Source organism: Hetaerina americana, unplaced genomic scaffold (assembly GCF_022747635.1).
Source record: "Hetaerina americana unplaced genomic scaffold, ioHetAmer1.1.p SCAF_10, whole genome shotgun sequence".
NCBI classification, from domain to species: domain Eukaryota; kingdom Metazoa; phylum Arthropoda; class Insecta; order Odonata; family Calopterygidae; genus Hetaerina; species Hetaerina americana.
In genome coordinates this window covers 43081527-43098051 of record NW_027286070.1, presented here as the reverse complement: position 1 = coordinate 43098051, position 16525 = coordinate 43081527, and the positions used below count along the sequence as shown (strand labels likewise).

Genomic DNA, 16525 nt, shown 5'->3' with positions numbered 1-16525 from the left:
TTCTTCCTGGGTATCCAGAACTCAAAAATCTACATACTACTTGGAATGTGAACAAAATATACATTTGACACTCTCCTAGGATAGGATGGACTCCTCACTAAGGAACAATTTTCCAATATAGTTCTCACCAGTGAGACGATGTAATAATACCTTTTGTTCAGTGTTCATGGCCCACTTTATATATGAACAAGTCTGCTGGATAGATCATGCATGTCAATAATGTATTTTGTGGACATGATTGCCAATAAAGTTGTGTCATCGTAAGAATGTATTTCATGTGGGCCTACCAGTGCCAACTATGTGTAAATTTCAAAATAATTTTCTTGTTATGGGCCAAGTAATACTTAAGCCTTAATCTTCCTTCCCCGATCCTCCTTTATCACTGATCACAGCCATTGAGACTAGTAGAAGACCAGCCTCTGCAGGATGATACTAGGAAAGCAGGCACCTTTCTAGTTCTGCAGCCATTGCTAGACAAAGACCTGACATAGAGATTTCACGGAGAAACAAAATAATATGGAATTTCACAATATTGATTCCCTTTTTACGCTTCTGTTAAAAGAAAAAACCCAAGTGTAATGACATTAGTGAAGTAGGCTGATCTCAATCAGGAACCAATCCCTTGCTAAATTCCAATGTTCCCTTGCAAATCGAGATTTCTATAGGACTTTCCTATCATCAAATGGAATGTTGTGCACAAATGAGTATTCAATCCCAGCAGGAAACTTAAAAAGAACTTGACACATTTAAGTGAAATTTCAGAATTCTTAAGAATGCTACTTGCAGAGATAAGTACCTCCCTACTTTAAAGCATTGTGGAATAACAACTCTTGCATATGATGTTGTTAGGAATTTAATGTGAACTCTTGAAACATTATTAATTTAATATTTCCTCTACTTTTGTATACACACAGGATGTGACAACAGATAATCAGTGGAGGGGCATTATATGTAGTGTGGTTTATTCAGGTGGTCATAGTCTATTTAAAAAATTGACTGATGCACATTAACTGACAGGGACCATTACTCAAAAGATCAAAGCTAGTATACAAAATAAATTAAAATCTGTTAGGTGCAACATGGAACTTAATAAACCTTATCCGATGAATTCTCACACCTGAGAAAGGCCATAATGGTTTTATGCCAACTAGAAGGATTATTACAATGCATCTTTAAGGCTTCATAAATAGATTTGTTCTTAGATTAATGGACTTCAGGACATGAAACCTAAATACCATAATGATTAATTTAAGATTGCTCCCAAGCTCATGGAATTATGATGTCATAGTTTTTAACCAAGACATGGCTTTATCCTTACAGTAATTTTGAACTTTATTTGGCCTCCAATTTTCATGAAAATTGAAAAGCCAGACCATAGTCCCAAAACAACCCAAGTTCATCTAATACTAAGCTCAATAATGCGCAAAATTTACACATCAGATTAAGTGTGTTCATGCTTTTCCCTTTCCCATCTGTGGTTTCCCAGGAAGATCTGCCACCCAAAATACAGCATTTACAACAATTTACATGGAGCAGTTTTTTGCATTGCTCGGAAACTTGGTTGTTGAAGCAATATGGTAAAAAGAGATTGGAGGCTTTTGATATGCAGGTGTACAGGAAAATAGAGAAAGTAAAATAGATAGAAAGGAAAAACAATGACGAAGTTCTATGCAGCATGTTCATGGAAGAGAGAGAGCTTTTGGAAGAATTATGATGGTAGGACAAGTAGATGAAAAAGGTGCTGATATGGAATGAGATACTGAAGACTAATAGAGGGGAGAATGCTTGGAAAGGAAGGTAGGGGGGAGGGAAAGATAGGCATTTTTGATGGAATTAATGGACATAAACGTATGGAGTGAAATAATGAGTAATCATAATATGAAGTTTAAGGATACTTTTTTGAAGCTAGGAAGTGCTCAAAGAGTATGGTACCGCATGGTGCTAGGGTCCATCAAAATGTACCCCAACCCTGTGGAATATATTAATTGAATAACTGCTTTTTACTGATGTTTTATACCAAGTTTCGGAGTTCTGTGTTCCATTGATAAATGTCCAACATAGTTGTGAGAGGAGTTTCTATTACCAAGTATTAATTTAAAAGCAAGGCAATGACAATAAGCACAGAGTTAAGTGATTATTGTATTCTTTGACTGTTCACTACTTCTCGCTATGAATGGAAATTCTTGATCAAATCTGGGTAATGCTTCTTGACGCTGTCACCTACACATATTTCAAACCACTCGATATTCTGGAAAAACACCCATGCCAGACAGATTCTACCCTCAACTAACCAATCAACATAAAAATTAAAATGACATATTGTGCTTCCTGACAGATTGATAGGGACAATATAGGCTTATCATTTCAATCCCACATGTATCGTCAAATGGACATTTTTAATGGCTTCACTACTCTTTTGTACTAACATGCTATATGGCTTCCCATATTCTTTACTATACTGTTGAAGTTATGATAACAAAGTACCGCTTAAAAAAACTAATTTTAAATTTTACCTTGTTTTACAACACAATGAATGAATGACCAGTCTTCCCAATTACCTAAACATGATTCTACAAACTTGAAAACTACTTTTAAATTAATATTTTATCTAATTTTAGAATTTTCAAGTTTATCATAATGCCTATAATTTACCTTGTACAATTGGTCATTCAAAATAAAAACATAGACAATGGAAATGCCTAAATACTGAAAATGAGACTGTGCCTCAATTACCCCTAATTCTGTATCAAGAGGAGATAGGCTGATTGCTTGTATAATGTTTGCTTTGCCTAATTAATTAAAGGTTGGTAGTCTAGTAACTGGGCCAATAACACAGTAAAATTGCTGCAGTGTTATCTGATCTAATGAAGCAACAACTGATACATGTTTCAATTTGAAAATAGAGCTGAGAAAACCATCCAGAAACAATACTGATTTATTGTGAAAGCAAAATAAACAGAAAATACAGATTAAGAAAAATTGGCCATTTCAGGTGTTTCAGTTTCAGGCAAGTTTGTCATTATAAGAAATTCTAGCGCACATTAGTGTGAAGGGTGAAAAAAATGAATACCCAAAGTATTATAAATGAAAAAATAGTAACTTTATGATTCCACAGAAAGTTTATCATGATACAACCCAGGGGATTACGATCAGACCTGAAGATAATGTTGAAACCCGGGTCGTGTCGTAATAATTTTCTGTGGAATCATACAGTTACTATTTTTTCATTTCTGATATGAATCGATTCCATAAAGTTACGCCAGAAACCATGGAAGTATTAATTTTTTTATACTCAAGATATTCATTCCTTTAGGTATAGAAGATGGCTGATACCTTAAGACCAGGGAGATAGGATATTAAGATACCGATGACAAGGTAATGGCTAAAAATAGGAAAGGAATACAAAGAAGTACTAGTAACAGGCTTTGTACCAGGTAAAAGTGGAGTTCTGGAAAGAGGAAAAAATAAAAATTGGATTGAGAAGATATAATGCCATGGTAGGATGTTAGGTAAGCAGGGGAGTAATTCTAAAACACAAAAAAATTTGTAAACTGTGCGATGGGATGAAAATTACACGAGTTCATGGAAGGAAATTGTACAAGGTAGGTGTATGTTGTATATAAGTGCTTTACAAGTCCTTAAGCATTCACTATTTCCAAAAATGTTCAATTTAGTGTTTGCTGATTACTTTTAGCTAGAGTAAGTATTATTTAATATTAAAGTAACATGTCAGGATTTCAATGATACAGTGCATAGAATTAAGCACCATCCTACCTGCAAATAAATACCATGTACATTAATGAGAACTTATTTTAATGACAAATTATAATGACTTGGTTTAAAGTGAACAAAAAAAATATTTATAAAATACATGAACCCATTAAACCCTTATATTTTTACCAAATCTACAATGATCCTGGAATAGACAACCCCTTTTAGATCATCCAAGTGGTCAGAGAATAAATGGTAAAGAATTATTTTTTAAGGAAGCTATAAATTGGTCTTAGAGCATTCCACAAGTCATAGAATATTTTTTATTTATAAAAGGCCATGTGAGAAATCATGATGACTTCATTGAATTCCTCACCACATAATCAATTATGAAGATTACAAATTTTTTTATAACTGTTTGCAAGTTTTTAAAATTTACAATAAATCCATGAATATTAATATTTATTTAATTCATCATTATTGATGATTTCTCCCTTTTGACCTGAGCTAACTTAGATTCCATGCTAATTTCACTTTGGGGTAAATCATACACCTGATCTCTTTAAACAGAGATATTTGCCAGATTTTCCGATTTGTACAAATGTAAATATGCAACTATTTCAGAGTATGAAAATCATTGGCCTTGACCGGGATCCAAACCCGGATCCCTCAATGTCTGGTCGAGTGCTTTAGCCAGTTAAGCTATCGAGGCGTCCTCTTAACTTGAAACATTTTGAAATCCCGGTCAAGGCGAATGATTTTTACTCTCTGAAATCGTTGCATTCAATGCATTGCAATCTCCAGGTTACTGTTGAGGCATCTCCCACAGTTTCTTTGGCAAATTCAATTTTTATGCCATTTTAACTTTTCATTCATTTAATGATATGGTCATTGGTAATTTATCTTGATAACTTTCTATTAGTTATTTCTTGAATTTCACAATGTGTTGCAATATAATTTGAACCTTCATATTAAGGGCAAAAATAAATATTCCTGCTTAATTTTACCAATCTCCATTAAATATTATTGCTGGCAGGCAGATTTTGGATGGACAAAAGACTAATCACCACTTCACTTCTTAGCTTAATCTCCATTAATAACTAAATATTTTACTGGTAATTTTTATTTGAAATGGGGTTAGAGGTTCCTTCTGACGACTGGGTTTGGTCACCATTGTTGTTTAGTCCTACCTTACCCTCCAATCTCTGGCACAGCATGACCTAATTGAATGAGGAATTCTTTTATATTGCTCATTCAATAGGTCTTCTTATATTGTGAGACACTGCATTGATTTTTACCCTCCTTCAACCAATTTGTTCAATTTACAATGAACAAAGCCCACTTATAGAATTTCAGAATAATTTTTGACAATTAAATTATTAGAGATATCTAATTAAACCATGTTTCACAAATGAAAAAATTGCATTTCTATGAGATAATATGAAACATTATTTTTACAACTTTTTATTAAACAAAACACTTCTCTGCTGGTAATTTTTTGGAGCAATGCTTAATAGTGTTGAGCACCTGGTTGAATTGGGATATGCAGCTAGAAAAACAAATTCCAAATGGCACCAAGGAATCAAAGCACAAGTTTGGTAAATAAATTAAAGAGTTCCATGAATCTTAGTTTTCAAAGTTAACACTACATTGGTAATATGTTTTGATGGCATACTTTTGGATTGCCCTCAACTTGCCACAGCATCTGGAAACTTAAGCTATACGGGTGATTGCTATTGTCAATTGACTCATTTCAGTCATTTTAAGACTGAAGTAAATGCAAATCAACTGTCAACCACAATTCAACACTGCACACAAAAGATGTTTCATTTCCCTCTCTGTTCATCAGTTTTCTTAACATGGGAACTTAATTATAACGATTAACATCTCTGAAAAATGTATTTGAAATTAATTTTGATTAAGTAATCCAACGGATTAACCTCGAGTCAACTAGGAAATGAAATACATCCTTTGAAGCAGAGTGAAACTTTACCAAACACACTTGTTATATATGACTAATTGTGGTAAGAAAGACTCATGTATGCAAAAATAAATATTTGAATGCATCTCTCTTCTTGATTTCCACCTTTATTCCACGGATGTTGCCTATAGTTAGCAAACTGCAATGCATACAAGTTTTGAGTCTTGTGAAAAATGAATAATACATGGCCAGGCCAGAAATTTGTAAAAAATTTTAAAACCATCACCTACCACGGTTAGGTTAGCTTGGTCCATTTATGCAGCACAAAAATCAAATTACTAGTGATAACAACACACTAGATGGTGCAGATTTGAAGCTTATTTGCTCCAGAAAACAACTGCTAAAATATATCGCACCTCTTTTTAAGTGCCAAATATATTACTAAGCAATTAAAATTAAATCTGATTCACTTTGAATAGATTAATCAAATAAAATAATGCATTCATGACCTACCACTTTTATTGACACTCAGAGCTGATGACTATCAGTAGCAGATATACGGATTTACAAGAGTAATTAAGAAATGAGTAAACCAACACCTAAATCTAAATGAATTAATTCAAAAATACCAACAAGATACTGAAATTTAAAAAGGTTCTCCTTTCTTCCATTTACCTTTCCTCTCTTCTTAGAAAAGTAAACACTTTCTTCACACAATCTGCCACTGAAGGTCACCACTTGCTGTGAAATGTCCACTCAGCTTTTTGAAAATTTTATCTCTTCCCCACTTAAATAATATCCTGTACTCCCTTCTCCCCACATAAACATACTCAACTATGGTAAACTACAAGTCACAAAATGGATGGAGAAGGAGGGAGCCAAGGGATACTATATGTTGACATCAGTCTATAAAGGAATCAACCAAACAAGAAGAAACAGTAGTAGTTGTCTCAAGGAGATGGATAACCACAATTGAGTGTCCTGTGAACAAGAGGAGGCAAGTGGAACCACTCATTATAACCATTTTTTTATGGGGGTGGCATTCTAGAATGCATGATGCTGGAGGCACTACTAAATTGATCAGTCCTATCTCACCAGATACCTCGAATGATTTTTGCACCCCTTTGCAAAGGCAGAAAAGCTAATGTCTGATGATGTAACAGAGAAAATTGGGATCAATGGTGAAAATTTAACATCAATGTTGATCCCACAAATTGTCCAGTTATACACACGGTGCATACATAGTACGATTCCTTGTTTTTCAACACATATGTGTGAACTAGACTGAGTTGCACAAAAGGACTTGCTCACTGCTACTTCTGTGTCAAGTTTGGCTGCAACTAACTTAAGCAATACACAATGTGGCTTATAGGCTATCTTTAAAAATGTTGGGTGATGATGGTGTAAACTACAAGTATAACATACTTCTGTGAAAATTTCCACTAATAAAAAGGAAATAAAATCAAAATGAGATTGGGTTCTTAATGAATTTTCAATGGGATAATAAACAATAAGAAGTTGAGGTGGATCTCAAATGTCATGCAATAAAACATATGAATTAAAAATGGCAAATCAAAAAAATCACTGTGCATATGCATTTATTACCAAACGATGAGTGACATTCCATTAAAATTAACTAGATTATTGCAATTTACAAGCAGCTTTTTTTAAAAAAAAGCTATATGGGAAGGGAAAACAAATATTTTGCATTAAGTTTCACATTAAATAAGTTTCAGTCACCATGATACAGAGAGACCAAGAGCAGACAGACTGTTTGCTTGTCTTTTCTATTTTAAGTTAAAACAATGGGCTGGTATGCAGGATACAAAGTGGTCCTCTAAATTCATGTTTTCAGACCCCATTGCTGGGAAGACCTTGTTTTTCAAGGTTAAGACCTGAGATTATCAGGCTAATTAATTCATCTGTATATGCATATATTTATTTATATATATATTTATAATTATGTATACACATTAAAAAAAACCCTACATCACCACCTGACCAACCTTCCTCTCCAATCCCTGAAACAAGGAAGTAGAAGTCAGCCACAGCCAAGACAGGCTGACTGCTAGCAAAAGCTAAATTCACAAAGTGCTTAATCCTCACGCAACCATCCTCACATTCATGCATTCACTCAGGCTCTTTCACACACGCAACGCACAGAAAAGTTGGGCACTCTGGATATTGCATTCGCACACATGCTTACCAACAGCAAGCTTTCTAGGTGCATCTACCACATGTACTCCACTGGAATAAATCAAACTGAAGTAACAAAACTTTCCTGAAGGAAGTAAACATTACACAAAAGATTATTAAAAAACAAATCATATTCGTCAGAATTTTAGATCCAACCCAAGATTAGAAGAGGCATTATTTTTCAATGAAATACCTTGACAGCCATGCAAGAAAAACACTCCCATCACTCCAACATGCACACATAATCAGACTCTAAGGGAAGTGTTCATTTGGATATTTTGTATCAAAGAATGTATCAGCATATGGCAAAAGTCACGTTGTTTGCTTATCAGAAATGGGAAATCACAATATGAAGTTATGGGAACAAAAATGTCAGGAGTTGGTAGGGAAATATATTAGAATAATAAAAAAGTCAATGGTTTTGAAATACCAAAACCATCATTTTAGAGAATTTTTCTCATTTGATACGGTTGTAAATACAATACCCAAAAAATTCACTCATTAAATGCACTTCCAGGCAATATGGGGCTCTATTTGGTCACATAACCATTACAAGTCAGTTCACAGAGTATCATGCTGAGCAGCCACTTGTGAGATAGTTATGCTCAAATAGGGTAGGCCCCAGAATTTCAGAATAGTGGGATTCGTGAACATACAATGAAAAGTGGACAAAAGTAACAATAATAACCTTGGAGCTACATAGTAGTTCTACTAAATACATTTTTTTTTACAGTTAGACACACATGTTTTATATCAGCCCTAACTATGCCTGACTTATTTAGCATTGTCACCAGACATACATACACATACACGCACACATACACACTTTTTCTCCCAAATCACCGCATTTTTTTTGGAGCAGTCCAGCCATCACTTTTGCTAGGCACAATCCATTCACTCAAATTAATTCACCACTGGTATGACATATAAGTTAACATATACAGTACGATCCTAGAATTAGGCAAGGGCAGAGAAGAGCAGAGTGTTCCTTTCTTTCCATAATCAATGATATATACTCCGAGGGGTTTCCTCAAGGGGCGTGTACATGTGTGCATGGGGGAGGGGGAGGGAGGGAGGGAGTTTCAGAGGGGAACCACAAATTATGCCATGGTAGGGGAGGGGTAGCAGCTGAAAAGGGGGTGGGTGGGGGTGGGGCAGAGGTGGTATCATGCCGACCAGCGGCAGCCACCCATTCCTACACATGTGCCATATGACACATTACCCTCCCTCCTCCCCTGGCACCTCTCCTCTCTCTTTTTCTCTCCGATGACCCCCACCTCCCCTCCAACTGCTCCAGCAGAGTCCTCCTGAGGCCAGGAAGGGGCAGCAACAGACATGTGGTGCCCCGTTCCTCCCCTCCCCGGCCTGCACTACACAGCGCACAACACCACACACATACCACAGTCCCAGAATTCTTGCACATCAGCATTCAACTGCTTCCAAGGAACACACACACGACTCTCACACAAACACTTTTGCCAGCGCATCTGCCCCTGCACTTGCTATGTACGGCTTGGAAGGATGGAAGGCCACATCGAAGATGCTCTCCTCAAACTTTTTCCGGTGTGCTGTGATTTCTTGCACACAAGTTTTATTGTCCAAGTTCCACAGTCGAATGCTGCAGTCATGGCCTGAGTAAATGAAGAGAACAGAATTTTTTTCTTGTAAGGAGTAGGGGCACAGGTTTCTAGTAAAAAAATCATTCTTACATCAATAGTATCTATAGAACAATCAAGCTTATTCATCAAATTATGTTCATGTTTAATTAATGAACATAAATTTCATGATTATATGATTCTAATTTGTCAATTAGATGATATGAAATCATTAGATACATATACAAGAAGACAAACCTCTCCCTGTGAGACACATGCACCTAAACCTCATTTACATAAATGACCTCAGCACCGTGGTTAATAGCAGGCTCCGTCTTTTTGCTGACGATGCAGTGATTTATGGGGACATTCGAAGTCACAAAGACAGAGTCGCGTTAGCTAACGAACTAGATGCAATTTAGACTTGGTGTGATACATGGCAGTTGGAATTAAATTTGAAGAAATGCATAGTAATACATTTTTCGGAAAAGAGTAATTCCATCCCATTTAGTTACAAAGTGAAACAAACAGAAATCACAAGGGTAGATTCCTTTAAATACTTGGGAGTAACAATTACTCACGATCTATCCTGGGGAAAGCACATACAAGAAATATGCCATTGTGCTAATAAAAAATTGGGATTGGCAAAGCGAGTGCTAGGAAATGCGACGAAAAAGTGAAGGAACGATGTTTTCTTGCCCTGGTCAGGCCCCACCTAGAGTATGCTGCCAGTACATGCGATCCTCAGGAGATAATTTTGATTTTGGAATTAGATCAAGTTCAGCAGAGGGGGGTTAGATTTGTCAAACATTCTTAATACCAACGTAGTATCGTAACTACTTTGCTAGAAAATTTAGGCTGGGATTCCATTACACAGAGGTGTTTACAATATTATACGTCTTATTAAAAACATTTAAAGATGGGTCCTTTTCCAATGACATCAAGAACATAATACGAAACCTAACGTATTACGGGCAAAGGGATCACGAATACAAGATTAGAGAGATAGACTGCAAGACTGACAGGTTTAAATGGTCATTTTTTCCAAAAACAATAAGAGACCAGAATGCTTGTAATTGAAATCCCTCAGGAGTCAGCTCAACACTACAAGCATTAACCTTCAAGGCGGGGAATGCGCATGGTAATACGAGTATGTTTATTTATTTATTTTGCAGGTTCCCCTTACCTTTCCCCATCCATTTGAAAAACCCTATCCCTTACCCTTTCCTCCTGGTGCTGCACCCCCTGCCACACACATTTTTGGTAGTTCGCAGAGTATTGATGTAGATGTAGACGTAGATGAAACCTCTTGCATTGGTAATGGCTCACATCATTAATGTGTTGTGGTAAAAGAACTTTGGATATGTAAAAATGAGAAAATATTCTTGGAATTTTTTATACGTTTAGTTAGAAAATTTTAAAGTTTTCATTTCATAACCTTATTTCTATTGAAAGTAAACAAAAATGAATTCGCTATGGCCTATGATTTGGTTGAATTCCCATACATGCTAATCCGGAAAATGTGATACATGTCCATGGATGAAAGTTTCTCATATATATGTACCCACAATTTGTTATTCAGCTGCTGAAGAAAAAACACCATGTAAAACAAAAAATCCTCATTGACTCACTAATGGTGGCAATGTGTAACATCCAGAAGAATTTGCAATCCCCCTCGGACTTTCACAAGGAGGTTAATTTACCATGAAGGAGAACATAAAAAATAAAAAAGCAGACTGCAATTCTCTAATACTCTTTAAAAACATTTCTTAAGTATTTCCTTTTCAGTCACATTATAAATAAACATATTTATTTTGTTTGTGAATAGTGTACTGGAAGAGCTAGGTGAAACCAACCTTCAGGTTGATTATTGTAGATAGTATTAAGAACCTCCACTCATAAAGAAGATGGAAATTCTCAAGGTTTCCCAGATTTTTTAACCAAAGCCTTTTTTCTCCATCAAAAGACTGAAAATCTCATTAGCTGGCTAGCCCTCAAATCGTTTTAATTTAAATTTGTTTAAATTGCTTTCCTCCTATCTGAGGACTGTGGGCTAGCAGGGGGTTTACCAGGGGATTGAGTGCGGGAATGAGTCAGCATTGTCTTTAATTCCTGCCCTCTTCACTCACCAAAAGTCAGACAATAAGATGTCATATTTCCTGTTAAATACACACTGTGGGAAAACAAAACACCAAGGGAGAAAAATTGATATTATTCTATCACAAGAGAAATATGGTAGAGACAAACACCCTCTTTGAGCAACATTAGAGAAGAAGATACACATGAAAGATACCCGGGGGACGGAGCAAGATACCAAAATGGCTACATCCTTGCTAGGGCAAGATAGAAAAACCAAGTTAAGCTGTAATAGCTACCCTAGCACAGATATAAATTGAGACCACATTCAGGCGGTCATCAACAGCCAACTGAGACAAAATAAGATGAAGAAAGTGACACAGGCATCCAGATATAACACAAAAGATACTGGAAGATAAGCAAGCAAGAGAAATCGTCACCATGATTACCAGCAAAAAAATAGGAGTAGTAAATGTAACTAGCATTGAAGGACAACAGAAGGAAATAAAGAATATGAAAACTGAAGTAGCAGATGAGCAACTTATGTATAAGGCAGCAATATCTAAACAGCCATGGATAGCAACTCAAATAAGAGACCTCAAAGTCAAGAAGAGTCAGAAGAATAGAATCAAGAAGAAAATAAAGGAATCCAAAAAGTGAAACTTAACTATTTCTGGAAACAAAAACGGCTACAACAATGGAAAAGTACCAGAGGACTACAAGAGCATAGCACTTTACAGATCACAGACATTAAACATCGGAAGAGAGGACCAGCAATGAATTAAAGTGTAAAAAACAGTGCTGGAGGAGAATGCAGAAGATGAAATTAATACGCAAAGTGAGAAACAATGACAAATATAAAAGAGCGGAAGAAAAAAAGGAAATTGTAGGCAAAATCCCACGAGGAAAACCGAGAGACAAGTGCTTAAGGAAAATACAAAGGACATAAAACAGAGAAGCTAACAGAGGTTGAGGGAATTAACAATGAATAGAAAATAATAGAGGGCTGCAGTACAACAATCTTAGGATTGAAATATTGATTTTGATGAGGAGTGGATGCAGCTATGATGGGAACCTACTGTCACAATCCTGGTGTTTGCTGAAGAAGTTACAAAATGTGAAGAAGATTCAGAATAGGGTAAAAGGCATGGGAATGGACTTAAGTGAAACTTGGCCGAAACGACTTAAATCCAATGACGCTTGCCTCAGTGAGGCTAGTGGTGGATAACACCATAATTTAGTTCCTGATGATTTGAGCTTTTGACTGTGCATATTTAATTTATTTTCCCCTTGAAATGACTAGCTTCAGATCAATGTGTTCATATTAGTCTGTCAGGGTGTATGACTCCATACATTACACGCAGAGTTGCACTATCTTAAGCTGGACAACAAGCATAAAGAAAAGCACTCATTATTGTGATATGACAAGAGTAACCACTTAATATAAACAACAGAATTCAGTTGATGTTGAGCATATATAAATCAAATCCAATTCAGCAACTGGAGAGTGTAGTTGCTCAAAAATTCACTACTTCTGAATCTTTAAGAACACATGTAAAGGTTTGAAAGATTCTTGGAATCATCACTAGATGTCAGCACTATTGCAACGCATTTCCCAGGTAGTAATAAGTAATCCTTCATGAATAAAACAATTTCTGGCATCACTTGGTGGAAAATCTTCATATTAAAATTGAAACTAAACAACTTGGCTTTTCCACATAGAAATTCTACGAGGAAAATTTCTATGTGGAAAAGCCAAGTTGTTTAGTTTCAACTTCAATAATCCTTTATGAGTAAACACATAATGTGTCAGTGCTCTGGGAAGAAATCTGAGGGGTGGATGCCTTTCTATTGCTGTTCCCAACAAGTGATTTGTAAAGATAGAAAAAACTGAGATTCAAGCAGTGATTAAATTCTTCATAAAGAAAAGTATAAAAGCAAAGGAATTTCATGCCGACTTTTCGAACACTCTGGGGGACTCTACTCATTCATATTCAACTGATGCCAAGTGGACAAACAAGATTAAGTTTGGTTCAGACAGCTTAGATGATGATGATCTGAAAACTGGTTGGCCAAAATGTACCACTACCGCAGAAATTATTGCAGAAGTGCATGAAATTGTAATGGAGGATCGCCAATTGAAAGGGCAAGAAATTGCTGAAGCTGTAGGGATCTCATTCAAATGGCCTCATTTTAACAGTGGATTTGGATATGAGAAAATTATCTGCTAGATGGACTTTTGACGCAGGATCACATCTGCATCAGAATGGAAATTTTACAAATAATATTTGAACCATTTTGAGAGCAATAAAAAGATTTTCTGTGATTTTTTGGTTTTTGACTGCAGATGAAACTTGGGTTCACTACTATACTCCAAGACAACACAGCAGTCAAAGCATTTGAAACATGTTGATTCAGCACCACCAAAGAAGCAAAGGCAATACGGTAAGCTGGAAAAGTGATGGCTTCAGTTTTCTGGGTTGTAAAAGGAAGTCTGCAGATAGATTATCTTTCCACAAATTACTGGAAATTAATACACCTACCTCCTGTACCTATTACAGAAAAGATAAACAAAAAAGGCCAGATTTGGCAACGAAGAAAGTCGTCTTTCATCAAGATAATGCACGTCCACAAACATGTCATTGCCATGTCAAAAATACGTGAACTATATGGGAAGGCCCAGAAGAACCCGGCCTGACCTAGAGATGACGGTAGTTGTTTGAAGAATATCACTGTATTGGAAAGTATGCAATCTATAAAGCATACGTTTCAAGTTAGAAGAAGCTATGTCGTTTAGTATTTGTTTGGTAGCCATCAATAGTGAACGTTTTCAGTGAATTTATGAAAATGGAGGAAATTGGTCATCATTATGCGATACAATACTTTTATTTAAAAGGCCTCAGCCCAACCAATATTAAAACTGGGCTGGATTCTACTCTGGGTGAGTCTGCTCCTTTATTTACAACAGTAAAATATTGGGTAGCAGAGTTTAAACGTACGACCTGTCAACATGAGCATCGCATTGGTCGACCAAATGAGGTAACGACTCCAGAAACAGTGAAGAAAATCCCCTAAGTGATACTGGATGATTGTCAACTGAAAGTGCGCAAGCTAGTAGACATAATAGGCATTTCAAAAAGTGCAGTGTGTCGTATATTAACTGAAAATTTGGATATGAGAAAGCTGTGTGCAAGATGGGTGCCATGTTTGTTCACACTCGAGCAACACCAGTGTCGTGAAGATGTTTCAATTGACTGTTTAGCAAAGTTTCACAGCAACAAAGCAGAATTTTTGTCCTGTGTCATAACCATGGATGAAACATGGGTCCATTACTTCATACCCAAGAAAAAAGAACAATTAACAAATGGATTCAAAAGGGACAACCGGCTCCAAAGAAGGCGAAGACCGTTTCATCTGCAGGCAAGGTCATGGCATCAGTTTTTTGGGATGCAGGTGGGATAATTTTCATTGACTATCTTGAAAAAGAAAAAAAACTATCAACGGCGAGTAGAATGCAAACTTACGAGGGTAATCCCTAAGTACCTGAGCCAACAAAGAAAATACAAAGATTTTGGAAAAAAGTGTATTTATTTTTCAACATAATCTCCTATCAGCTCTATACACTTTTCCCAGTGACGTTCAATAAGTTTGATACCCTTTTTATAATAAGAACTGTCTTGCTCCTCAAAATAGCCATTAACTGCTGACATAACTACTTCACAGGCGGAAAATGTTTGACCACCAAGCCATTTTTGTAAAGTAACCTTGGCAGTAGGTAGTAGTAGCCTTTCATAAGTAACCTTGACAGCAATGCAGAGCTAATTATCCTTCTAACACAAATAAAAGTGAACAAAATTTCCAAGGAGAAAATTTCACTTTTGAGATATCAACAGGCAATGATTGAAACTTCAGGGTGGCATGTTAAGGAATGTAGAGTCGAGGCCCACAGTTCCATGAGTGGGTAAGACTACTAAGAAGCAAGTCACACTCATCATCCTCAATTACTTAAGAATGCAAGGAAATCATAGAGATAATTACTCAGTTCATGTGAGAATTTCTAGGTTTTTCTGAAGTAGGCTAACCCCTGGATTTTCCCCATATTTCCTGGAGAGATGTGGACACACAGCGTAAAGCCTCAAAGTGTATTTTAATCATAAAAAGCCACCACAAATATTGGATAACTGTTGTTTACGGTGAACCTCAATGTAAATATTGAATTTCTACATATCCTTATGCTTACCCTTCCATTCAATCATAGCAATTTTTTTCTCTCCTTTAAAACTAAGTTTTTCAAGCTAAACAAAAAATATTAAATTCAATGAGTATATAAATTGGCCTGTAACTCAGGGGGATTTCCACTAAAACTAATTTTTACCTCCAGCTAGATAAAAATTAAACCTAATTACTGTACTCACTTCCAGAGAGAAGATACAAGCCATTGGGATCCACAGCAAGGGATGTGACAGCATCGAGATGTGCAACCATTGCATGCACCAATTTGCCAGACGAGTTGTCGAAGAATCGAATGTGACGATCCTCATGTGCAGTCACAGTGAGAGGTAAAGTTGGATGACACACAACTCGATTGATTTGACGTCCTGACACGTTATTCTCCACATCCTGTCGTTGAAAAAAGAAAGATTAAAAAAACATAATTAGTACAAGAGATACATATCTTTCCTGATATATCACTTAACCAATTCTGATCCATTTCCCTTAGTTCTCCAATAAATGACCTTTCTTAACATCAACTTGATATGAAATCAATTCTGTCAATTATTTACTACACATGTACCAGAATCTTTGCTAAATAAATTGAAAACTAGTCATATAAAATATTCGTTGGCATAAAAATTCTTGATTTTTTTCAATGCCATCCACGTATTTCTCATAATTTCTAACCTGAACAATTACAAGGCATCTCATGCCCCAGGGAATACAGCACTTAATTACCTCAGTTTGAGGATAATACATGGCAATCATAAAAAGCAATATGCTCATTTACTTCCATTTTACAGTTCATATT

The 16525-nt window shown here is 36.0% G+C and overlaps 1 protein-coding gene across 1 annotated transcript in view; it reads right to left on the bottom strand.

The window, feature by feature from the left end:
* Positions 1-5781: 5781 nt before the first annotated feature.
* The window catches only part of Cka (Connector of kinase to AP-1), a 36651-nt gene continuing 25907 nt past the window's right edge, over positions 5782-16525 (bottom strand). The window contains exons 12-13 of the mRNA XM_071598570.1: positions 15915-16119; positions 5782-9459 (exon numbers count right to left, since the gene is read on the bottom strand). Of these exons, the coding sequence (XP_071454671.1) occupies positions 9290-9459; positions 15915-16119 (375 nt within the window). The 3' untranslated portion in view covers positions 5782-9289. The remainder of the gene's footprint in view (positions 9460-15914; positions 16120-16525) is intronic.